Source organism: Giraffa tippelskirchi, chromosome X (assembly GCF_054371585.1).
Source record: "Giraffa tippelskirchi isolate mGirTip1 chromosome X, T2T-mGirTip1v1.2.pri, whole genome shotgun sequence".
Lineage (NCBI taxonomy): Eukaryota > Metazoa > Chordata > Mammalia > Artiodactyla > Giraffidae > Giraffa > Giraffa tippelskirchi.
Genome location: NC_137289.1, coordinates 115416455 through 115442490, shown reverse-complemented (window position 1 = coordinate 115442490; position 26036 = coordinate 115416455). Strand labels below are relative to the sequence as shown.

Here is a 26036-nt window from a genome sequence, read left to right as displayed (position 1 = left end):
AATGTATGTGTGCTTGTATATGTGTATTATATATGTATTTAGGTTGGATAATATTTTTATTAGATTGCTATTCCCTTTTTTCCTATATTTTAGTACCTCATACTTCCATATACTTAGTACCTCATATGTTGAGTGGCTCAGATGGTAAAGAATCTGCCTGCAATGTGGGAGACCTGGGTTCGATCCTTAGGTTGCAAAGATACCCTGGAGGAAAGCGTGACAAACCACTCCAGTATTCTTGCTTGGAGAATCCCCATGAACAGAGGAACCTGGCAGGCTACAGGGCATGGGGTCGCAAAGAGTCGGACATGACTATGCGACTCAGCACAGCTCTCTTCCCTTTTTTTTTATTTTCTGTTTTTTAGTACCTCATACTTCTAAAGGAGCCCTTGAACATTTACGTATTTCTCGACTGACTGCATTTTCAGTTTCAGGTCATTTATCATTAAAAGTATATCTGAAGCATGCAGAATCATTGGGGCAGGAATATTGCCTGTATCTTAATATATCTCTTGAAATAACGTATACTCCTTACTACAGTTGCTCATATTATTTTCTTATTAGGAGTTAAGATGTATAATTATTATTTTTTTTCTTCCGCTAAAGTTCAAACTGATTTTGACCAATCTGGATAAAGCACTTGCTTCTGGCCTTCGGACAACAGCTATGGTGGAATATCATCCTGATAAGAATGAAGACATGTATGACCAACTTCTTATTTCAGTAGGAAATAAAACAATAGAGATCCCTCTAATTGGGTATGTATTCTTCATAACTGAGGCTAACATTTTGAGCATCTTTCAGATGAAAATAAGAGTTCATAGTAATATTTTCTATTTTCTCTAATAGGGCTTTTTGTATCTACAGTATCCTTAAACTGAACTTCAAGAACAAATTTTTTCGCAAATTGTAGTGTTCAAAACAAATGAAAGACTAGTTTTCTGTTTTTTATTAAAATCGTTTAGAAATATTCAACAATTGCTTGTATTCCTTTATTTCCCTTGAACTCACATCCTATTTTATTTCTGCCATGTTTTCTGTACCTTTTGATAGCAAGATTTATTTTTAAAGTGCTATTTTTACTACCTCCACAATCATACTTTTCACTCTTACTCCAACAAAATCCATCTGACTATCTTTCCCAGCTTTGCAGTGAAGTAGCTCTTGCATATTGCCAGTCTGTGGGTACCTCCTTTGTCTTTTACTTGGTTTCTCAGCAGCATTAGACACAGTTAACCGTTATTGCTTCTGTGGGCCACTTTATTCTCTTGACTTACTTGCTACTATACTTCTTAAATGGTTGTTCCTTCTAATCCTATTTTACTTTTTTAAAAAAAATTGAAATGCAATTGAAATAGTAATATAGCATTGTATAAGTTGATGGTGTACATGTTGATATGATACATTTAGTCTCCAAGTGATATTTTATAGTATCCCACCTTCTTTTATTTCATCAGATATGGCATCATCCAAATGACTTACTTTGTTAAGATAACTGGTACCCTTTTGAGGGAGGGGGCAAAAGAACATATGGTGTATGTATGCCCCTCCCCTTCTTGAGGGGGGTAGGCAAAAGAATGTATGGTTTAGGTGGAGATTTCAAAACAGAGTTCCATGTATGTTTTGAGCTACAAAAAAATTTGAGATATGTGGGTAACCTTTCAAGGTGAGTACTTGGGAGGGTATTCCATGTATTTATGCACAAAATCTGATTTTTTAATTTAAAATGTCTCTCATTATCTTTTTTTGTGTCTTCATTTTACAATTTTGTTTACTGACAAATGTCCCACCAGCAGACCTGTAAGGAAACTGAAATCTCTTTTTAAGGAGTTAAAAGTCCCTGTGGATTTAACCATGAGGTTATAGTTGTTAAAATTCATCATATGGTCCTCTTTTCTCCTCTTCTAGGTTGATTCCATCATGTCAATTGGAAATTCAGCCAGAAGTTAATTTTGGGACATTGGTTGCCAGTAGTAAAATATATTGTAAAGAGATTAATATCATTAACCATGGCAGTGTGCCAGGTAAATACTTTCTATTCTATAAATTAACTTACATTTTTGGAATAAAACTGGTAATGTTTGAAATATACTGTTGTTCTCTCACTCAGTAATGTCCGACCCTTTGTGACCCCATGGACTGCAGCACGCCAGGCTTCCCTGTCCACTATCTCCTGGAGTTTTTTCAAACTCATGTCCATTGAGTTGGTGATGCCATCCAACCACCTCATGCTCTGTCGTCCCCTTCCCCTCCTGCTTTCAATCTTTCTTGTGCAATTAATGTATTCTCTGATTCACCCTGCCCCTCAAAAATTAGGTCTGTCATTTGAAAAATGACAAAGGACCTTCAAAACTGAAGGTCCTTAAGTAGGATTACTATTTTAGAAACTGATAGGCAATATCAGGAAAGATGAATCTACATCATTATGATTCTTATTAATATAACTTGACTCAGATGACTGATGACCTCCTTGAGGATAGACATAGAGTGGTGTCATAGAAGTGACACAGTCCTTAGAGCTTTCCAGAAATAGAATCAGGGCACAGTGCCTTCCAAGCTGTGTGATCTGGGATGAGTATCTTTTAAGAACATTGAACTTCAGATTCCTCATTTATAAACTGACTAATAAAATATACTGTGGTTAATTCTGTATGTACTGAAGGCTGTAGTATGGTACTTATCACAAGTACTCAGCAAAGATTTGTTCTTTATCTCTATCATATTCAACTTTGAATTCACAAACTGATCCCTAGCAGACTCTTACTTACATTTTGTTGAAAGAAAAAGTGCTTCTTTCTTCTCCATGAGATTAGTTTTAGAGATTCTTACTGTGACCTAACAGTTTGCATAAAGGCATAAGGGTGTGTGTGTGTGCACACATGTGCCTGTGTCTGCATGACCACACACTCTTCATTGATATATAGTAGGCATACAATCACTTATCCTTTCATTCTCTTGATTGAATGGTCAGCATCTGGGATGATAAGACTAACATTTTTCTCAAGCTGAGATGAGGACAAGCTTCAGACAGGCAGGACATTTCTCTCTGAGATTGCTTGTTGGGTACATGAAACAGGTCTTATATCTAAACCTGTCTTATACTAAGTGAGGACATTCTCTGGGGCTGCTTGAATGAACAGTGGAAATTATTAAGACAAAGGAAGTCTGACACTTTACTGATTTCTTCCTGGGATATAAACAGATAAAACTGATAATTGTTCCTCACTGAATGTTACTTATTTCACTTTCCATACTTTATTTTTTAAATGATTGAATTTCTGAATTCTGTGAGATTGTGGAATATTAGGCTCATTTGTGCCTGACTCCAGTGTTAAGGATGAACTCTCTTATGGCGAGTTACTCTGGTCTAAATAGTCCTTTAGATCTGGTTATGGAGCAGTGATATGTAATTGGTAGAATTTTATTTGTATTATTTTACTTTCCAAAATTTCTCATAACTGTTGTTCATTACAAATTCTTTAATGCTTTGATCATATAATCTCTTTATTTTAAATTTATTCTAAACTGATTCTGAATTCTAGATTTTATTCTAAAATTTTACCAAATTGTATATTTTTATTACATATAAAAACTCTCTATAAGTAAAAAATATATGTTTGAATTTTAATTGAATATTTAACATTACTTTACTTAATAAAAGTACGTACATGGACCTGAGTCCATACATTTTAGGAAGAGCAATCCACATTAACCTTTAGTATGTGTGCATGGCATTGTAGTTAATACTATTCTTGGTAAATTATAATTGAGTATTATGAAATGTTAATTGCCATTACCTTACAAACTGAAACAAATTGTTATCAGTGAAACACATTTTCTTTCTGCTGCCTTTGTCCCTCATTTTTGGAGTTGAATATTTTTTTCTACCCTTACCAAAATTGATAGTATGTTTTATATGCACAGTAGCAAGTGCCCATAAAGTGTCATAAAGTCCTCATTACCCATAAGCACAATATATAAATATTCATGAGAATTATATATTTTCATGAAGAAAAACACTTAAGCAGAAAATAGATTCAGCAACCAAAGATGATTTTAATAAAATTTTCCAAAAGGATTTTATGTGACAAATATTTTATAGTTTTAGAGCCAAAGATTAATACTCAGTGAAAGTGTTAGTTGCTCAGTCACGTCCTACTCTTTGCGACCCCTTGGACTGTAGCCTGCCAGGCTCCTCTGTCCATGGAATTCTTCACGTAAGAATACTGGAGTGGGTTGTCATTCCCTTCTCCAGAGGATCTTCCTGACCCAGGGATTGAACCTGGGTGTCCCGCATTGCAGACAGATTCTTTACCATTCGAACCACCAGTGAAGCCCTTATGTATGCTTAAGAGAACATTAAAAAGCCACACTCGGCAAGTTCATGATTTATATAGCTGTGTTTCTCTCTATTGTACTCTCACTGAGATAGATGCTAGAGTTTATCTATGTAACAACTTCATGATGTTTTATTTTAATAATCTATTATGGAGTAACTATCCATGGATTTAGCTGAATGTTGTCAAATACATTTTGTTGTATTGCCCCTTGTAAGAATGTTTGCCTAACTTACCAAGTAGTGCTTATCTTTTCACTTTGAAAAAACATGGTTTAGTCTTTAAGATGTTTCTAATATTAGTGTTTTGTGCTCTGGTAAACTCCATTTCCTCTTTTATGTTTTTATTGTTTTTTAGTTTTTAATCATTGAAGATTGAAAAAAAATCTTAGCATTTTTTGAATTGCAAACATTTCCCCTCTTGAATCTTTGGGTACTTTTTCTACTACCATGTTATTATGTGGAATAGTCTTAAAAGTCCGTAGAGTGATTTTTGCACAGCATTTCTGGATTTCAATGGCTACCTTAGGACTCCTTTAGATTTATTTTACCTCAAATATATGACCTTTCTCTTGCTCTTAATGCCCGCTGCCTCTCTTCCCCTGATCATCAGCATCATCTCTCTACATCACTGTCTAGAAAAGCCTAGCATCATCTCTAAAGCAGGAAATTTCCTAAATTGGATCAGACCCATAAGTGGTGCTAAGAATCCTCTCTTACCCAGAGAAGCACTCACTACTTATTCTCAGTGTATTTTTTGTTTGTTTTCTTGGAAATCAATTCCATGAAATCTCAACATACTTTTCATGTGTGACAGTGTTGGGCATATACTAGGCATTCAGTGAGCACTCATTTAATTGATTTGACCTGGAGTGAGGTCTTCCAGAGTCCAAATCTTGGTTACAGTATTAACTGGCTGGGAGGCCCTGGGCAAACAATTTATACTTCCTGAATATTCATTGCCTCACTTAAACATTAGGGATAAAACATAATACCTTCCTTGTATAATTGTGGTGATGATTAATAAAATGCTTAACACACTCTCTGACATATATTACATGTTCAATAAATACTATTGATGTTAGAATTACTCTTTTTCTTCATCTTCCTTAATTCTCTTGTGGACCACTGTTCCTTTTCTCGGTACGTTAGAAGTGAGTGTTCCTTAGCATTTGTCGTGAACCCTCATGTTTTCTCAGTCACTTTGCTCTCCCTGGGCAATCGCTTCTATCCCTGTTACTTAACTGACATCTATACAAGACTTTGCATTTATTTCAGGTTTTTCAGATTTAACACGTCTAAAACTAAACTACTCAGCTTCTCCCCCAAAGTTCTCCTTTTCTATTTTTCATTGAATGTCACCACCATGTAGATGGCCAAGTCAAAAATTTGGCAAAATCCTTGACACCTCCCTCCTTTTCACCCTCTATCCCTTTAATGAGTCAGTTATTAAATCATGTCTGTCCACATCCTTATCATGTCAGTAATCCTATTTTTCTTTGTCCCATTGTCACTTTTTTTTTTTTTTTACAACAGGTCATCATATTTTTTTGCCTTATAGTTATATCAACCTAAATTATTTCTCTGGAGTCTCTTCTTATCTGCTTGTAGTTCATTCTCCACACATTGGCCAATTTCATATCTTAAAAATGAAAATTTGATGACAAAAATTCTATCTGTAATATCTTTCCTTCAATGATATCCTTCTCCTAGGATGATGTCCTTGCTCCCATTGTTAACATTAAAAAAATAAAACAGTCAAATATTTCATTATTACTGATGGCATTAAAGTTACATAAGACACAGTAATGTTTGTGTACTCACTATTTTAATATATTTAAAAGATTCAACAATGTTCTCTTGTTAGGGCTTGTTCCTGGATAAGCTTTTGGACCATTGACTTTAGACTCAGCCTTAGCTGAACTCATACAGTTTTATTTTCTTGGAGAACTGAGTCAATAATACTTGTTTATTTGTAATGGATATAATTTTACAGATTTTTGCTTTGTATTATGACAGAAAAAAATAAATATGTTATTACCATGTCTCTAAAGATGATTGGATTAACATATTTTGTTACTGTGAGTTTGTTTACATTTTTCATCAGATCATTTCTGGACATAAAGTTTTATTATCTTTTTATATTTTCAGTACTTTTATTATGCTAATATTTTCATTCTCCTAAGTTAAATGAATAATTTTGGAAAATGTCATCAAATGTGATTTAGAACTGGAAGTTGTTTATGTGGGCAGCATGCTCATTTGTGTTAATATTGTATAGTGATATCAAAGACACTCATGACTGGCTGCTTCCCATTTGTTGGACATTTTGAGCACTACTTGGTGCTAGGCACTGTGTGGGGTTCCAGGACTACAGAGAGGAAAAGGAGATAGTATCTGATATAGACTGCATGCTCTAATATAGGCACCAGACATTACCATAAACTATGGACCATTTCTGCTTTCAGAATAAGAAATTTTTGTGGCCTCCTTCTCATATGCTTTTTCATTCTAGAAATTCTTTCCTTTCACCCTTTTCATCTGTAAACTACATTAACTACATAATGAGTAATAGTGGTGGCTATAAATATAAGCCCTGTGGTCAGAAACATCCAGGTAAAAATCCCAGCTCTATTAGTTATTAGCTGTAGTATTCAACTATTGATGTGGAAGGAACCATGCCATAATTCTGTAGCTTAAAAAAGCAATATTCTTGCCTGGAGAACTCCATGGACAGAGGACCCTGGTGGTCTACAGGCCATGGGGTTGCAAAGAGTTGGAATAACACTTTTATGCAGATTAGCAGGAACTTGACTAAACTGGGTGACTCTGCTTCAGGTTGAGGCAGCCAGGCTGATCTGTTACTCACTGCAGGTCTGTGAGTCAGTTGGGTGGCTCTCTCTGCTCCACAGTTGCTCCTTATGGGGCATAGGCCAAAGGGACAGCAGTTTCTCAAAGAAACACTTTCAATGGTAGGAGAACATCTGGGGTTGGAGCTGACATGTCACTTCTAGCTCCATGCTATTGGCCAAAGTGAATCACATGATCAGACCCAGTCAAGGGGTAGGAAAACATCCTTAATCCATGGAAGCGTGACAGTAAGCATGCAGAGAAGATTGAAGAATTGGAGTTGATCATCTAATCTATTATAATAATTGTGTATTTTTGGACAAGTGACTTGACCTTTCTAAGTATCTATTTCCTTATGTATAAAATGGAGGTAATGCTTGAGCCTGTATCATAGATTTCATTTTGAGGACTAAGTAGAATAACATATGCATAGCTCTTAGCATGAGTGTCTGAGCACAGTAAGCAGACAGTGTATTTTAGCTATTGGTAAGAGTTGAGTCTTAACACTAGGCTCAAATTTATTGGATGACCCTAGAGGCTGGACTTACAATCAAAGCTGTGATTCTTGGTCCACAGTAGACCATGTACTCTGTAATGCGTGTCTGTCCCCTACTAACTGAGTGAATGTTAACATTATAAGGATCCAAATGTAAACCATCTGCTCTCATTCTCCTTAGGTATCTTTAAAACAGAATACCAGGGCCAACTACCCATTGTCATTTTTCCAACCAGTGGTGTTGTGCAGCCCAAGTCATCAATGGTTATTAAAGTGGATTTCTGTGCAGACCAGCCCATAATTGTAAACGAATTGGCAAAGTGAGTATATACTATGGTTCTTAATTCTAGTGTAGTGCTTGATAGTTTCCTGTTTCTCTTTTCATATATGCCTGTTGTCTTTGAATGTATGTTAGCTTCTTTATTCTTTGAGTCAGCATTCATTCATTGAGTATCTACTGTTTGCCAAGTACTAGAGACTGAAAAAATGGAAGGAACTGGAGAATGTCATATGGGTACACCTACTAGGAGCTCCTAGTTTGAATTTTGTGGGGGTGAGGGAATGGATCAAGAAAGAGCTCCACTAAGGAGGTAGTAATTGAACGAAACACCTGTTGTTGAGTAGAAATTGGCCAGCAAAGAGCAACGGTGTGATTTGGGCTGAGTGTGTGTGTGTGTGTGTGTGTGTGTGTTTAGGAGAGGTGGATATTGGTGATGGGAGTAGGTTAGAGGAATGATTTCAGGCAGAACAAGTAGAAGATGACTTCCTAGAGGTTAATAGACAGTGTTACACATCTTGAGATCTGAGGCAAAGAGATGGAGGTAAGGAGTAATGGAACCAGCAAAACAGAATGGTGCAGGGTCCAGTTAAGGACCTTATAGGAAAGCTTTTTTTTTTTTTTGTTATACTTCTCAGTTCATTAGCAGGATATGCAGTCAGTATAATGAGTCACCACTAGTATTAAAACAATGAAATAGAAAACATCAGAATGCATCTCACATACTAAGTTCAAATGGCATTTTGTAAAACTTGTTTCATGTGTATGTGTGTGTGTGTGTGTGTATTTTGCATTGCAGTATAAAATGCATTTCTCACTGAAGGCCACAGTTCAAAAAAAAAATGTTTGAGAAACAGTTGTGAGCCCTGATACAAACTTAGGTTTTATTATAAAGGCCGTGGAATCTCAGGAAGGTTTTAGGATGGGGTGTCTTAATTAGTTTTCATTTTAGAAAGCTCATGTTAATAGCAGTATACAAAATCAAGGAGTACAGATGTGGAGTGGATAGCCTGACTAGAAACTATAATAGTAAGGCAGAAGATAAATAATGAAGGGCTCAGCTAAGGTACAGACTGGGAGTATGGAGAGAAGTGTGCAGAATGGAGGTATGTTATGGAGGTAGATTTGACTAGATTTATTAACTGGTTATAGAAAGAGAAAGTAAGAGGAGGTTCAGGTTGTGGGAGAAGATCTTGACTTCAGTTTTGTAACATTGGAATTGATTTGCTTTGCAGAATCCTTTGGAGCCTATTAGATTTACTTATATTGAGTCCTATAAAAAATTTTGGTCTAGGTATACTGCTTTGAGAGTTGTCAGTTCATAAGTTGTAGATGAAGCATGAAGTATTAAAATAACTTTGAGAAAGAGAGTAGAATATAAAAGAGTAGGAGAGAAACAGCATTATTCATGGAATTTACAAAATACTCAAGTCTTAGGAGAATAAGAAGGTAGAGTCTAAATAAGTTGAAGGAAAACCATGAAAGTATGGTGTCAAGAAAGCTAAGTGAGGGGAGATGTGTAAAGAGACGGTATCAACCATGCCCAATGTGACAGAGATAGAGTATAAGTTAAGGACTTTGGTGATGGCTGTGGTTTGATCATTGATTTGTGCTATCTTGATGGGTCAAGATTCAAAAGGATTGCATTTATGCCAGAGAGGGATAAATGTAAGGTGAAGGAAGTTTCAACAGTAAATTCAGGTTAGTCTTAAAAATGAAGTTTTATGAGGGGAGATATTCATTTCAGCAAATAAGTGGAGTTTTGCTGAGATACTTTGCTTCATACAGAATTGGGTCATTAGGATGAAGATGAAGTTGGTGAGTGGACTTGGGGAAATGGGATGATTAGAAAAAAATCTCAGGATTCCAGAACTAGAGGTGGCCATATAAATCTTCCTGTCTAACTCTAGTATTTACAGAATAATTGGTGATATGGAAATATCAATAAGTTTTTTTTAGGTCAATTCATGCAGTTATTTTCCACCTTTGTTGTTTCCCAGAGACAATAAGTTAGATTGCACATATGCCATTCTACTGTGCAGGTTCAGACAGACAGAAGGACATGACAGTCTCTGTCACATACATGAAAGGAACTTCTCTTAGGTCTTCGAATTTTAATTATAATGTGATTTTATAAAATTTATGTTTATATAAACATTTAGGAGAAAAAGTGTATAGAATTCTAATTAAAATATATATGTATAATTCATTATCTTGTAGAGTGAGTTTGCAAGATCGTCCAGACGTATTCTTGAATATCAGAGCTCATGTGGTTGAGCAGATTATTGAATTGTTAAACATAAATAATGATAAAAAGTTGGAATGCATAAGGTTTGGTTCTGTTTTCTTTGGAACGTCAAAGATTGAACGTGCATTTCTGTACAATAATAGCCCAGAACCTATAAATTGGGTAGCAATAATGCAAGATGATTCCGTTGGAGAAGAAGTGGTAAGTAAATAATGGAACAGAGGAAGATCAGGTATTATGTTTTGAAACAGACTGTTTTGAACTTACTAATGACCAACAAGCTGTTTAATTACTCTAAAAATGTTTTAACGTGAAGATAGATATGTTTTCATTTCACGTGTGTCCAAGGGTGACCTCAAAAAGTTTAGTAAATCAAGCTGACCTTGATAGTAATCAATATCTGAAATAAACTAGATGGGTATTAATATGTCTTAGTGGCTAATTGTGGGGGTTTCTGTTCTCATCTTAGTTCTTTAAGTTTTATGAGGTGCCTTGATCAAATTTATGTATGTTACTTTAAAGACATACATTTTCTCTATATCTAGCTTCTGGAATTTCAATAATTATTTTATGACCGCATTTTAAAATACTTTTTGTATATTTGCCTTAATATTCTTTTATTTCTGATTTTATATTGCAGGGTATAAATATTAAACAAAGAACAGATGTTGCTTTAAATAATCTCACCTACTTAAGGAAAATAAAGAACATAGATATTACCACAATTATCTCCTGTGTTCCTAATGAAGGGAAGTTACTACCTTATCAAAAGATTTTAATTACATTTTGTTTCAGCCCAAAGTAAGCAAAAATTAATTTCATTATGGTGTTACTGATCAATGGAAAGTATATTAACTGTACATTCATCAGATTGATTTTAATAGTAAAACTTGGCAGAAGGCACAAATTGGATTTTTCTTATTATGGTTCTAAATATTTCTAACATGGTTAATATTATTTCCAATATTTAAAAATGTTTCTAAACACTTTATTTTAAATTAAAAATCTCTCCAGACCTTGTGGAAATGAGATGGTGAAAGTTTGAGGTTGTTTTGAATTGTGGCCACAGACCAGCCTGTTCGAACAAGACCTTGTTGTCCTTCCAGAAATAGTCACGCAGTGGCTAGGGGAATGGAGTTTGTTGTAGATGCCTTCAAAGAGGATGCTGTGCTCCTGCCAGGGCCAAATACTTAGACTGAATATCAGAAACATTAAGCCTCTAGTAGCTGCTGGGATCAACCACACTCGGTTGCTGAAATTCATGCAAATGTTTAGGACTTTTGCCAATGTATAGTTTTCCCTGTGCTTGGTTTGGTTATTTAGTTTGAAAATATAATTGGCAATGCTGTTTTAAATATACAGTAGCAATTTCAGGTACACTTGAGAAGTTGTAGTGTATGGTAATAACTGATCCAGTCGTCAGTATGTTGACCTTTGTAAGAAGGCAATGTTTAATGCAGTTCTCTCTGTGACAACCGGGTCACTTGGTGATACCAATTGTCTGATGAAGACTGAGTTGTGGTTTAATTTAAGGAGGGTAATAAATCAAGTAATTGTTCTATTTGTACAATCTATAATTGCCTTATTAATCATCCCTTCACGCAGGAAATTTCTTTGGTAAATCTGTAAGATTCTGTTTAATACACAATCTTTGAAATTCTAAATGTTCTTTTCATGGCAATGCTGCTGCTTCTGCTAAGTTGCTTCAGTTGTGTCCGACTCTGTGCGACCCCAAAGATGGCAGCCCACCAGGCTCCCCTGTCCCTGGGATTCTCCAGGCAAGAACACTGGAGTGGGTTGCCATTTCCTTCCTCAATGCATGAAATTGAAAAGTGAAAGTGAAGTCGCTCAGTCATGTCTGACTCTTAGCAACCCCATTCATGGCAATATGTTCATGTTATTTGAGAGTCTAGCATGAACTCGGAAATAAATATGATTTGTAGTCTTAAAGGTGTTTTCGATATGCTATTTGAATTCCTATGTAATATTTCACATCAACCTTTTGTGTATATATTTGAGTATCCAGTGCTAAAAAGGTGAGCTCTAGGTAAGGCAAGTAAAGTTTGTCAGGGCACAAGCCTGTGATATAACCCATCTGTGTCTTTGGTCCTACTTCCTTTCTTCTCATCTTTCCTTTGCTTTTCTCCTCTGCCAAGATTTGGCTGTTACCAAGTCTTGTTCTCCAAATTGCCTTTTCTCCTCTAACAAGAATGTGGCTAGAAATATATGCTTAGTTTGTGGGAGGACACAGATATGTACTAGAGATTTATACCCGGGTGTAGGAAGGACCACTATAGAGAATTGAACAGAGACCTTAGCTAGCAATGAAGTTTGCCTGGAAAGAAAATCCTTTACACAGAAAGTGACATTGGAGGAAAGAGTTTGACAACTTAGTATATTTAAATCCCACTTATCTTGCAAATATCATCATGAACTCAGTTTTTTTTTGACTTTACCTAGTATGAGTGTGGCCTTCTTTTGCAAATCTCAGTATCTTGTGTGGTAATTTTGGAAAATGGATCACAGTTATCTTTTTATTGCTGAATTTCATCTGTGTAGATTTAGGTATTGGGTTGATATTCCCTTTTGAGAGATTAATAAAGTGTGTCATCTTTGCTTTAGAAATAATTGATTGTAATTTTTTCACAGGCTAATCATTGATGATCACAAGAAGGATCCTTCACACAGGCAAGACTATGCTCTTTTTTTGAGATTTGAGTCTGTAGGAAGTAAAGATGGATTTTTGAGAGATGATAATCAAATCATCAAAAGTAAGTGTGAAATGAACATTATCATCAAATATATAGCTATTTAAATTCTTTAAAAGTTTGGACAGCAATATATGTAGAGGAAGTTTAAGGAAATGTATAATTATTGCTTAGAATGAAAATGTAAACGTTTGAGAGACCTTAACATGTCTTCTGTGGAACATTGAGAAGAGTCAACCTCAGGATCATTTATATAATAATTTTCTAATTTAAAATTTAAATGACTTAATTATTTTGAGATGACATTAGATAAACATGGTGATGCACAGTTAAAGGAATAAAAATAAATACAAAAAACAACCTTGTTTCTTTTCTTTGTAAGCCTAGATTTTCTCTTAGAGATTAATATGGAAACAAATGATCTATTTCATCTTTACCAAACCTTTAGCTCTCTTGGAATCTACATAAAGTAACATTCAAAGAATAAGACCTAGAGTTCTAGTATCAATAAATAGGATGCAGTATCCTGTTATAGGATATTCATAAGTGCATGTGCTTTGTAGGTCACGTGTAAAAATGCAGTGGACTCTGTACATTTCAGGTGATGTTGGATGAGTTGCAGTGAGGAAAATGGAATTGAAGTTCAGTTTAGCAAGAAAGATCAAAGAGAAAATTAAAATATAGGCAGATGAGAGATGAAATCCAGAAAGATGACCATGGCAAGATATCTAGAAGATTTGCGTGTTAGTATGAGTGATGTCATTGAGCAGAGTTGAACAGTGTTCCTAGGGCAGAAATTGATTGCTCTGTTACTACTTATGCCATAGTTGGTGATACTGAGCTCTGTCTGCTGATCATAGACAGAACATTTATTCTAGGCTTTCAAGTTAATCTAGTTTTCAATGGCTAGAGATAGAGATGCTAGGTTTACCTTAAAATCTCGGATTGGCTAGTAAGAGCATGAGTGAAGAAATATAAACCCTATTTTGGGGATTCTAGTTGTAATACTTTCTTTGCAAAACTATTCTTTCACTCAATCAGAGCCCTCATTTCATAGTCACTTCCTTCTTTTCTAGTACTCTATCTCCAAAACTGCATATTTACATTGTTGCTCAGCTTATATTCCATTGTTCATAATTTTAATCATAATCACTTTTCCCCAAGTATATGTAAACCTCTTGGCTCAACTCCCACTGTGGCTGAGTGGAAAACCTCTAATCTGATTCAATTCAACTCTCAGCCTACTCCAGGGCTGCACCTCAGAAGCTAATTGGGCCAGTGAAAAACACAAAACCGTTAATCCCAACTAAGTCCTGGTATTTGCCATTCCTGCTACATTCCTCCACTCATTCACTTTCTCCTGATCTGAGATTAGTATTCGCCCAGCTTCTCTTCTCCCTTAAAAAACCCCAATCCTTCCTCCTTCATCTTCACTCTAAGCTGACAAATATATAATAAGTGACCTAATAAGACATTTCCACTTGGATTTCTACCAGATGTCTCAAACTTAACATGTCCAAAAAGAATGATTGGTTTCCCCATAGCCTGTCCCTCCTGAAGTCTTTCCTGTCTCAAGAAATGACAGTTCCATCATTTCAGTTGCTTATACCAAAAACCTTAGCATCATCATTTATTGTGTTCAATCTCTGATTCTACTGCAATCAGCCAGCAAATTTTCTTATCTCTACTGTCGAAAGTATATCTCATGTCAGATCATTTCTTACCATTCTTCTACTACTCTTCTGCAGCCATACTTCATTCCTGAGGATTGGTTTTTTTTTGTTTTTGTTTTTTTTTTTTGAGCATACCAAGTCATCCCTACCTTAGAGTCTTTGTATTTGCTGTTTTCTGTATTTAGAATACACTTAAAAAATTTTTTTCCCTATGATTTTCTTCCAGGGTCCTTTATATCTTTGCTCACGTCTCCCTATCAGTTCTTTTTGGAGTTCCCCATATAAATGAGCAGCCCCAAGACATTGTACTCTGTCTTACCTTACTTTACCTATTTATTTTATTGTCAATGTCACCTCACTAGAATGTAAAATCCATGAGAGCAAGGACATCGCCTGTTTTATTCACTACTGTACCCCCAAGGCCTGGAAAAATACCCACACAGAGAAGGCATTCAGTAACTTTGTTGAATGAAAGATTGAATTAGATACCCATGTCTCATCAAGTCTTTCAGATGACACGGTTTGAACTGAGCAAATATATTCTGGGTTCCCAAAACACTTTTAATGTTAACAAACTATTATTGCTTTTACAGGTGACCCATTTCAGAAAGTGGAATTAGCCCTGACAGGCTCAGGACTTCCAGTCTTACTACAGTTTGATCCTGGAAGGGTTCTTAATTTTGCACCTTGTTTCATGGGTGGACATTCAGAGATTCATTGTGTTATGCAAAATCGATCCAAATCCCTTCCTCTGACGTACCACTTTAAAAAAACTGCACATTTTAAAATTGATCCTCAAAAGGGCAAGATTGATGAAGGATGTGTGCAGGTAAGATTATCATTCTGTGCTTTCACATGCTTTAAATATTTTAAGGTTGACTAAAAAGCCATGCAGAGGATTAAAACCTACATTTGTTGCACCAGTGTTTAGAAATTTAATCTCTTTTGTGGCCTAGTTATGAATACTTTTGTATTGGTACCTGTACAATATTTGTAATTACTTCTTACGTGCCTTTCATGTGCAAAAAAAAAAAAAATCAACACTGTAGAGAAAGCAAAGAAGTGCAAAACATAGTTACTGCTTCTATGGATTTTGTTTGTTTGTTTGTTTTTTTTTTCTGAGAGAGTATTTATCTATGTGCCCAGGAGGTTGACCCCTAAACTTAAATATCCAGCATGGAGCTTTGACCCTCTCTCACGAGGGTGGAACCAGGAATGGTCCTGGAGCCCGTGTCGAGGGCAGTGGAACCCAGGGACCAGAGGAGGGAAGCCCCTGAGCCAGCGTCTGCTGATAGCAGCAAATGGTGAAACGGCGGTGGGAACCAGGCCCTCTTCCCAATCCCAAGAGCTGAGGATGGTTGGCCAAGCTTGGGTGCACACATGTGGAGGAAGTGGAGGTCCAGTGTCATGTGCAGAGGCTGCAGCCTGGTTTCCGGCCCCAGTGCCAGGAGAGAGGTGATGGCGGCAGTTTTGCCACCAAGAGGCCCAGGCCTTGCACTCCTGTGTGGCGAGGTGGTAGGAAGAAAGCAGGCACTAGAGTCTGAGGCCTTGCTGAGGGATGCATTCTCCCAGGCCAGCCCTTAAGAGGCTGGTGTGGAAAGCGCCCTGCAACTGCCGGTCATGGGCACCGTGCGTCGGGGGCACAGTGAGGGGTGGGGGGTCGAGGCTGGTATCAGGAGGCTCGCCGTCGTCAGCTGAGTGCAGGGAGGACAAGTTTTGGCACAGGTGCTGGTAGTTCAGGATTGAGTCCTACAGCGCCTCCCGCTGGCGCGGCAGGGACGCGTCCGGCCGCCGCAGCCAGGTCGCCACCTGGGGCCGCACTGCCGGCGGGGTCCATCCAGGTGGGCGGTGTACCGGGGCCGCTCCCGGAAGTCGGCGGCTTGGGTCCCGCTGGCCGCGGCCGCGTGGGCAGTGGATGCGCCCCAGCTCTGGCCACGAGCCCCCGCGCGGTGAGCGGACCCACGGGGTCGCGGGGTAGCAGCGGGAGCTCGGCGCAGACCCAGCCCGCGCCGCCGTCCTGGCCTGGAGCAGCCCCGGGGGATGAACCCGGGACGCCGCCTCCTTCCCTCCAAAGTTCTGCCGGGTAAGAAATTTTTTAATGCGTTACGGAAGCCTAAGACATACACACAAACAGGTAGGGTTCAAGAAGAATGCCAAATGTCTTAGATCTGTAACAAGGTGATATAGAACCTCCAGCCAGATAGAAAGGTCTGCCAAGATGGCAACATAAGAGCCAGACCGTGAAGGTTGAGTTGAATTTTCAAATTGGAAACAGACGATACTTAATTGGCGGAGGTCTTGTAGAGCTTCCGGTGCAGAGCACAGAAGTTGAACGCCAAGACATACCTGTGAGCGCTAAGGACAGCTTCTGGATGTCGGGTTTACTTTTTCTCGCTACTCAGACAGTTCTTTGCCAGATCCTCTGCCACTTGTTTTTTTGTTTGTTTTGTTTTAAGTAAACTGTTATTGGAATGTAGCCGCTCTTATTTGTTGCCTATCGTCTATAGCTGCTTTCATGCTACAAGGGCAGGTTAAATAGTTGTGAGTTGTATGGTTCATAAAGCCTAAATAGTTACTGTCTGGTAATTAACAGAAAAAGATTGCTGAGTCTTGCTCTAAATACTATTAGACAGGAGTGGTTTGTTTCACCTCTGGTTCTTGCCTTATCATCTTTTCTCTGATGCATAGTGGTATGGTTCATAAAGTTATTGATGGAAGCTTTCTCCCAGTTGCAATCAACAGCTATTGTATACATGTTTAAATGCATGCTGTTCATATGTATAACTCTTCCTGCTTCATTAGAATGACACTCCCTCCCCCCATTTTCAATAGAGCTAATTAGTCTTCATAGAATAACAAATGTTAACCACCTTATGCAAAACATTTTCTAATGGCTTTTTAGACTAAGCACAGCACAGCACATAGACTTCCTTTAGTCTGTCTCTTAATCTTACCAGCATAATTCATTTTCTCCAGTAACCTGCATATCTTTCAACACATAGCTGATTTTTTCTGATCAGAGAAGCTCACAAGGATCACAGGAATCTGGTCAATTTCTCTTAGCCAGCTCCAAGTGTTAAAGAGTTTGAAGCTGAAAGACCAATTATCAATTTCCTACAGAAGCGCTTTACACGAGGAAGAGAGAATGGAGATGGAAGTTGAGAAAGAATTTAGTGAAAGGAACAAAATGAGTGAAAGATTTTAAAATAGTAGTGTTTTAGAAAAGATGGAAAATAATAGCCCAAAGAAAACAAAGGCTCTGGTGAATTTATAATGTGGAAGGATATGTCCTATATCTTTTGTGATACTTTACTTTTGCTAGTTGAAATAAGATGTTTCAGAACTTATCGTGGCATCCAACTTCAATTTTGATTAGCATTATCTTAGGAATGGGCCAAGTATCCAGGAAACAAGAGAAATATTACAGCATGAACTATATAGAGGGAAATGATAGTAATAGACTATTTTTAAATTTGTGTGTATGTAAGTTGCTTCAGTTGTGTCTGACTCTTTGCAACCCTATGGACTGTAGCCCACCAGGCTCCTCTGTCCATGGAATTCTCCAGGCAAGAATGCTGGAGTGGGTTGCCATGACCTTATCCAGGGGATCTTCCCAACCCAGGTGTTGAACCTGCATCTCTTACGTCTCCTGCATTGGCAGTCGTGTTCTTTTCCAGTAGCGCCACCTGTTCAGTTCAGTTCAGTTCAGTCACTCAGTTATGTCTGACACTTTGTGACCTCATGGACTGCAGCACGCCAGCCTTCCCTGTCCATCACCAATTCCCGGAGTTTACTCAAACTAATGTCCATCGAGTTGGTGATACCATCCAACCATCACATCCTCTGCCGCCCCCCCTCCAATCTTTCCCAGCATCAGGGTCTTTTCCAATGAGTCATCTCTTCGCATCAGGTGGCCAAAGTATTGGAATTTCAGCTTCAACATCAGTCCTTCCAATGAATATTCAGGACTGATCTCCTTTAGGATGGACTGGTTGGATCTCCTTGCAGTCCAAGGGACTCTCAAGAGTCTTCTCCAACACCACAGTTCAAAAGCATCAATTCTTCCGCACTCAGCATTCTTTATAGTCCAGCTCTCACATCCATGCCTGACTACTGGAAAAACCATGGTCTTAACTAGATGGACCTTTGTTGGCAAAATGGTGTCTCTGCTTTTTAATATACTGTGTAGGTTGGTCATCACTTTTCTTCCAAGGAGTTACGTCTTTTAATTTCATGGCTGCAATCACCATCTGCAGTGATTTTGGAGCCCCGCAAAATAAAGTATGCCACTGTTTCCACTGTTTGCCCATTGATTTGCTGTGAAGTGATGGGACTGGATGCCATGATCTTAGTTTTCTGAATGTTGAGCTTTAAGCCAACTTTTTCACTCTCCTCTTTCACTTTCATCAAGAGGCTCTTTAGTTCTTCACTTTCTGTCATAAGGGTGGTGTCATCTGCGTATCTGAGGTTATTGATATTTCTCCTGACAATCTGGATTCCAGCTTGTTCTTCATCTAGCCAAGCATGTCTCATGATGTACTCTGCATATAAGTTAAATAAGGAGGGTGACAATATACAGCCTTGACCTACTCCTTTTCCTATTTGGAACCAGTCTGTTGTTCCATGTCCAGTTCTAACTATTGCTTCCTGACCTGCATACAGGTTTCTCAAGAGGCAGGTGAGGTGGTCTCGTATTCCCCTCTCTTTCAGAATTTTCCACGTTTGCGGTGATCCACACAGTCAAAGGCTTTGGCATAGTCAATAAAGCAGAAATAGATGTTTTTCTGAAACTCTCTTGCTTTTTGATGATCCAACGGATGTTGGCAATTTGATCTCTGGTTCCTCTGCCTTTTCTAAAACCAGCTTGAACATCTGGAAGTTCACGGTTCACGTATTGCTGAAGCCTGGCTTGGGGAATTTTGAGCATTACTTTACTTGTGTGTGAGATGAGTGCAATGGTGTGGTAGTTTGAGCATTCTTTGGCCTTGCCTTTCTTTGGGATTGAAATGAAAACTGACCTTTTCCAGTCCTGTGGCCACTGCTGAGTTTTCCAAATTTGCTAGCATATCGAGTGCAGCACTTTCACAGCATCATCTTTTAGGATTTGAAATAGCTCAACTGTAATTCCATCATCTCCACTAGCTTTGTTCATAGTCATGCTTTCTAAGGCCCACTTGACTTCACATTCCAGAATGTCTGGCTCTAGGTGAGTGGTCACACCATCGTGATTATCTGGGTCGTGAAGATCTTTTTCGGATAGTTCTTCTGTGTATTCTTGCCGCCTCTTCTTAATATCTTCTGCTTCTGTTAGGTCCATACCGTTTCTGTCCTTTATTGAGCCCATCTTTGCATGAAATGTTCCCTTGGTATCTCTAATTTTCTTGAACAGATCTCTAGTCTTTCCCATTCTATTCTTTTCCTCTATTTCTTTGCACTGATCCCTCAGGAAGGCTTTCTTATCTCTCTTGGCTAGTCTTTGGAACTCTGCATTCAAATGGGTATATCTTTCCTTTTCTCCTTTGCTTTTTGCTTCTCTTTTCACATCTATTTGTAAGGCCTCCTCAGACAGCCATTTTGCTTTTTTGCATTTCTTTTTCTTAGGGATGGTCTTGATCCCTGTCTCCTGTACAATGTCACAAATCTCCATCCATAGTTCATCAGGCACTCTATCAGATCTAGTCCCTCGAATCTATTTGTCACTTCCACTGTATAATCGTAAAGGATTTGATTTAAGTCATACCTGAATGGTCTAGTGGTTTTCCCCACTTTCTTCAACTTAAGTCTGAATTTGGCAATAAGGAGTTCACGATCTGAGCCACAGTCAGCTCCCGGTCTTGTTTTTGCTGACTGTATAGAGCTTCTCCATCTTTGGCTGCAAAGAATATAATCAGTCTGATTTTGGTGTTGACCATCTGGTGATGTCCACATGTAGAGTCTTCTTCTCTTGTGTTGTTGGAAGAGGGTTTTTGCTATGACCAGTGTGTTCTCTTGGCAAAACTCTATTAGCCTTTGCCCTGCTTCGTTCTGTACTCCAAGGCCAAATTTGCCTGTTACTCCAGGTGTTTCTTGACTTCCTACTTTTGCATTCCAGTCCCCTATAATGAAAAGGACATCTTTTTTGGATGTTAGTTCTAGAAGGTCTTGTAGGTCTTCATAGAACCATTCAACTTCAGCTTCTTCAGCATTAGTGGTTGGGTATATACTTGAATTACCTTGATATTGAATTGTTTGCCTTGTAGACGAACAGAGATCATTATGTGGTTTTTGGGATTGTATCCAAGTACTCCATTTCAGACTCTTTTGTTTACTATGATGGCTACTCCATTTCTTCTAAGGGATTCTTGCCCACAGTAGCAGATATAACGGTCATCTGAGTTAAATTCACCCATTCCAGTCCATTTTAGTTCGCTGATTGCTAAAATGTTGACGTTCACTCTTGCCATCTCCTGTTTGACCACTTCCAATTTGCCTTGATTCATTTACCTAACATTTCAGGTTCCTATCCAGTATTGCTCTTTACAGCTTTGGACCTTGCTTCCATCACCAGTCACATCCACAACTGGGTGTTGTTTTTGCTTTGGCTCTGTCTCTTCATTCTTTCTGGAGTTATTTCTCCACTGATCTCCAGTAGCATATTGGGCACCTAGCAACCTGGGAAGTTCATCTATCAGTGTCCTATCTTTTTACCTTTTCATACTGCTTATGGGGTTCTCAAGGGAAGAATACTGAAGTGGCTTGCCATTCCCTTCTCCAGTGGACCACATTTTTTCAGAACTCTCCACCATGACCCATCCATCTTGGGTGGCCGTACACAGCATGGCTCATAGTTTCATTGAGTTAGACAAGGCTGTGGTCCATGTGATTAGATTGGTTAGTTTTCTGTGGTTGTGGTTTTCAGTCTGTCTTCCCTCTGATGGAGAAGGATAAGAGGTTTATGGAAGCTTCCTGATGGGAGAGACTGACTGAGGGGGAAACTGGGTCTTGTTCTGATGGGCGGGGCTATGCTCAGTAAATCATTAATCCAATTTTCTGTTGATGGGTGAAGCTGTGTTTCCTCCCTGCTATTTACCTGGGGCCAAACTATGGTGGAGGTAATGAAGATAATGGTGACCTCCTTCAAAAGGTCCCATGCATGTACTGCTACACTCAGTGCCCCCAACCATGCAGCAGGCCACCACTGACCCACACCTCTGCTGGAGACTCCTGCACACTCACAGGCAAGTCTAGGTCAGTCTCTTGTGGGGTCACTGCTCCTTTCCCTGGGTCCTGGTACATGTACGGTTCTGTTTGTGCCCTCCAAGAGTCTATTTCCCCAGTCCTCTGTAAGTTCTGGTAGCTCTATGGTGGGGTTAATGGCGACCTCCTCCAAGAGGGCTTATGCCATACCGAAGTCTGCTGCACCCAGAGCCCCTGTCCATGTGGCAGTCCACTGCTGACCCTTACTTCCACAGGAGATGCTCAAACACAGTTCTGTCTCAGTCTCTGTGGAGTCCCTGGGCCCTGGTGTGCACAAGATTTGTTTGAGTGTCTCTGGCAGGAATGGGGTTTGATTCTAAATGCAAATTCGCCCTGCCTGCCATCTTGCTGGGGTTTCTCCTTTGCCCTTGCACGTGGGGTATCTCCTCACAGCTGCTCCAGCAAAGTGCAGCCACCTGGGAAGTCTTTTAATTTATGGTAGGAATAAAATTAGTTACAGTTGATTAGGGATGGGCTGTCCCTAGTGGTTATGTTGAGAAAATATGTAGGATGGCCAACAATTTAAGTGGACGCCATGTGAAAATGTTAATTCAGTTTGAGTGTAGAGGGCATATCTGAGTATTTAGAGAAGATACATGGGTGACAGTTGATAAATATGTGAGTGAAGAGATAATGAATCACTGTTGAGAAAGGAACATTTAAAGAGGGTGTAATAAAGGGTTTTTCCTTTCATATTACATGAATTTTTTTCTGTTCACATAGGTTTTTAATTTCTGTAATGCAAGACAGACCTGAAGTATATTTGCCACTTTAATTTTGGTCAGCATATAATCTTCTGGGCATAAAAAGGAATATATACTTTTGTACATCTCTGAAACCAATTTGGAAATTTCACATTGAGTGGGGCTCCTGGGAACTCCCTATGCTATATAAAATTTTCAAACTCAAAAAATCCCATAGCTGATAGTTAATTTCCTAACATAATTTTTAGCCCTCTACATTTCTAGATTTCTTGAGCAGTTACAAGTTTCAAATTAATAAAAAATGAATGTAAGAAATGTAGGGGACACTGGAGAACTATGACTTCCACAGGCTGGTCAAATAGCCTCTAAGTATTTGGAAGTATGGTAAGATTATTCTTTTCCTTTAATACCAACTTTATTGAAGCATCATTCACATACCATAAAATTTACACACTTAAAGTATACAGTTCAGTGGTAATTAGTGTATTCACAGAATTGCGTGACTATTAGCACTGTCTAATTTCACAATGTTAGCATCACCCCAAAGAGAAACACGATGTCCTTTAGTGATCACTCCCCCTGCTCCCCATTCATCAATGCCTGGTAACCACGAATCTCTTCTATCCCCATACATTTTTCCTGTTCTTGACATATCATATAAATATAGTCATATAGTATGTAGACTTGCTTCTGGTTTCTTTGATTTAGCATAATATCTTCAAGATTCATCAATATTGAAGTATCAGTACCTCATTGCTTTTTATGGCCAAATCATATCCCATGGTATGGCTATACTACCTTTTGTTTATCCATTCATCAGTGATGTCCATTTGAATTGTTTCTACCTTTTGGCTGTTGTGAAGAATGCTGCTATAAACATTCATATGGAAGTTTTTATATGGATAAGTTTTCTTACGTATGTAGTTTTTACTATGGAAACAAACTGTAATAAAACAAAGGGGGAACTTTAAAACTTTGGATACAGATCAAGGTGCTCTGAGGGATGTAACGGTAAATATACAGTTTATAATTGCCCCACACATCCCCAGTTTTATGCTCAATGTTCTTCTTTATTTGTCCTCAGCTTTATTGAGGTATAATTGACAAATAGGAATAAGGTGCACATGGGTTGGGAAGATCCCCTGGAGGAGGGCATGGCAACCCGCTCCAGTATTCTTGCCTGCAGAATCCCCATGGACAGAGGAGGCTGATGGGCTACAGTCCATAGAATCACAGAGACAACTGAAGTGACTTAGCACGCGCACATGTAACCTGCACAATTGTTTTGATAAATGTGTACATTGTGAAATGATCAGCACAGTTAATCTAATTAACATATATTCATCACCTCACATTTTCACATTTTGTTTTTGTGGTGAGAACACATAAGATTTACCCTGTTCATAAACTGCAGGTATACAATATAGTATTGTTCACTATAGTCATCATGCTGTGCATTAGATCTCCAGAATTTACTCATCTTGAGCAACTGAAACTTTATAATCTTTTGACCAACATCTCCCTATTTCCACCCCCTCCCTGCCCCAGGCAGCCACCATTCTACTCTGTCCTTCCAAGAGTTTGGCTATTTTAAACTCACATATATTCCACATGTAAAATTCATGTAGTATTTGTCTTTCTGTGTCTGGATTGTTCCATTCAGAATAATGTCCTTCGAGTTCATCCATGTTGTCAGGAATGGCAGTATTTCCTTCTTTTTTAAGGCTGAATGACATTCCACTGTGTATACTATATCTTCTCTATTCATTCACTGATGAACATTGAGGTTGTTTTTGATTCTTGACAATTGCCAGTAACACTGCAGTGAACATGGGAATGCAGATATTTCTTGGAGATGCTGATTTCATTTCTTTTGGATATATACTTAGAAGGGGGATTCCTGGATCATATGGTAGTTCTATTTCTAATTTTTTTGAGATGTCCTCATACTATTTTCCCTAATTTCTGTCTAATTGCTATATCAGTTTACATCCCCACCAACAGCAAACACCAAAAAAGGTTCCTTTTTCTTCATAACCTCACCAACCTTTGTTATCTGATTTTTTTGATAAATGACCATTTCAACAGGTGGGTTGTAATAGCTCATTGAGGTTTTGATTTGCATTTCCCTAATGATTAGTGATGTTGAGCACCTTCTCATATACCTTTTGCCATTCATATGTCTTCTTTGGAGAAATGTGTATTCAAGTGTTCTGCCCATTTTTTAACCAGGTTATTAGTTTGCTTTTGATTTGTAAGTGCTCCTTATATATTCTTCATATTAAACATATATGGTTCACAAGTTTTTTTGGTTTTTTTTTTCCCCATTCTGTAGGATGTCTCTTCACTATGTGGACTGTTTCTTTTGCTGTGCAGAAGCTTTTTAGTTTGATGCAGTCTTGTCTATTTTTCACTTTTGTTGCCTGTGCTTTGGAAGTCTTATCCAAAAAATTGTTCTCAAGACCAAATATGTGATGTTTCATGGCAAAGGAGTTGGACATAGTTGGACATAGTGATTGATCCTTTGTGTGCAATTTGATAGTATTTGGTAGAGTTTTGCACATATATTCATAAAGGACATTAGTCTGTAGTTGTCTTGAATGCCTTTTTACATTAGAGTGAAACTGGTATCATGGAAGGAGTTAGAAAGTGTTATCTTTAATTTTTGGAATACTTTGTGAAGAATTGGTGCTCATTCTTCTTTAAATGTCCAGTAAAAGTCACTATCAAATCCATCTGATTCTGGACTTCTCTTGTCAGAAGTTTTCAGATTTCTGTTTCAATCTCTGGTTATCCTATGGCTATTCAAATTTTCTGTTTCTTCTAGAATCATGTTCAGAAGTTTGTGTCTTAGGATTTGTCCGTGTCATCTAGGTTATCTAACTGGTTGGCACTTGATTATTCATTGTTTTATTATTCTATTATACTCCTTTTTATTGATGTTGAGTGGTGGTGATATCCTCTCTTTTATTCCTGATTTTAAGAAATTGAGTTTTTGCTGTTGTTGATTTTGGCTTGGTGAGTCTAGCTCAAGTTTTTTTTCAATATCGTTAATCATTACAAAGACATAGTTTCAGGTTTGTTGATTTTCTCTATTGCTTTCTGTTCTCTATTTCATGGTTATTCCTTTCCTTTTGTTTGCTTTGTTTACTTCCTTTTGTTCTTCTTTTTTCTATTTCCTAAGATGGAGGTTAGGTTATTGATGAAAGGCCTTTATCTTTTTTTAATATTGGTGCTTACTGCTATAAATTTACTTCTAATCACTGCTTTTGCTGCATCCCATAAGTTTTGGTATGTTGAGTTTTAGTTTTTCTTTATCTCAAAGTTTTCTCTAATTTCTCTTGAAATTTCTTCTTTGATCTATTGGTTACTTAGAAGTGTATTATTTAATTTCCACATATTTATGAGTTTCCTGCATTCTCTTGTCTTTATTTGTTCTTCTAAACAATTTCTATATTGATATGCTCTGTTTTGTGAGATGTTCTCATGCTGCCTTTAAGTTTTTAGA

At 38.0% G+C, this 26036-nt stretch overlaps 1 protein-coding gene across 1 annotated transcript in view; it reads left to right on the top strand.

Annotated features, from left to right (window-relative positions):
* CFAP47 (cilia and flagella associated protein 47) overlaps positions 1–26036 on the top strand; it is a 493129-nt gene that overhangs the window by 7223 nt on the left and 459870 nt on the right. Inside the window, exons 2-8 of the mRNA XM_081563532.1 lie at positions 607–758; positions 1909–2024; positions 7864–8002; positions 10180–10408; positions 10848–11008; positions 12857–12978; positions 15182–15417. Of these exons, the coding sequence (XP_081419658.1) occupies positions 607–758; positions 1909–2024; positions 7864–8002; positions 10180–10408; positions 10848–11008; positions 12857–12978; positions 15182–15417 (1155 nt within the window). The remainder of the gene's footprint in view (positions 1–606; positions 759–1908; positions 2025–7863; positions 8003–10179; positions 10409–10847; positions 11009–12856; positions 12979–15181; positions 15418–26036) is intronic.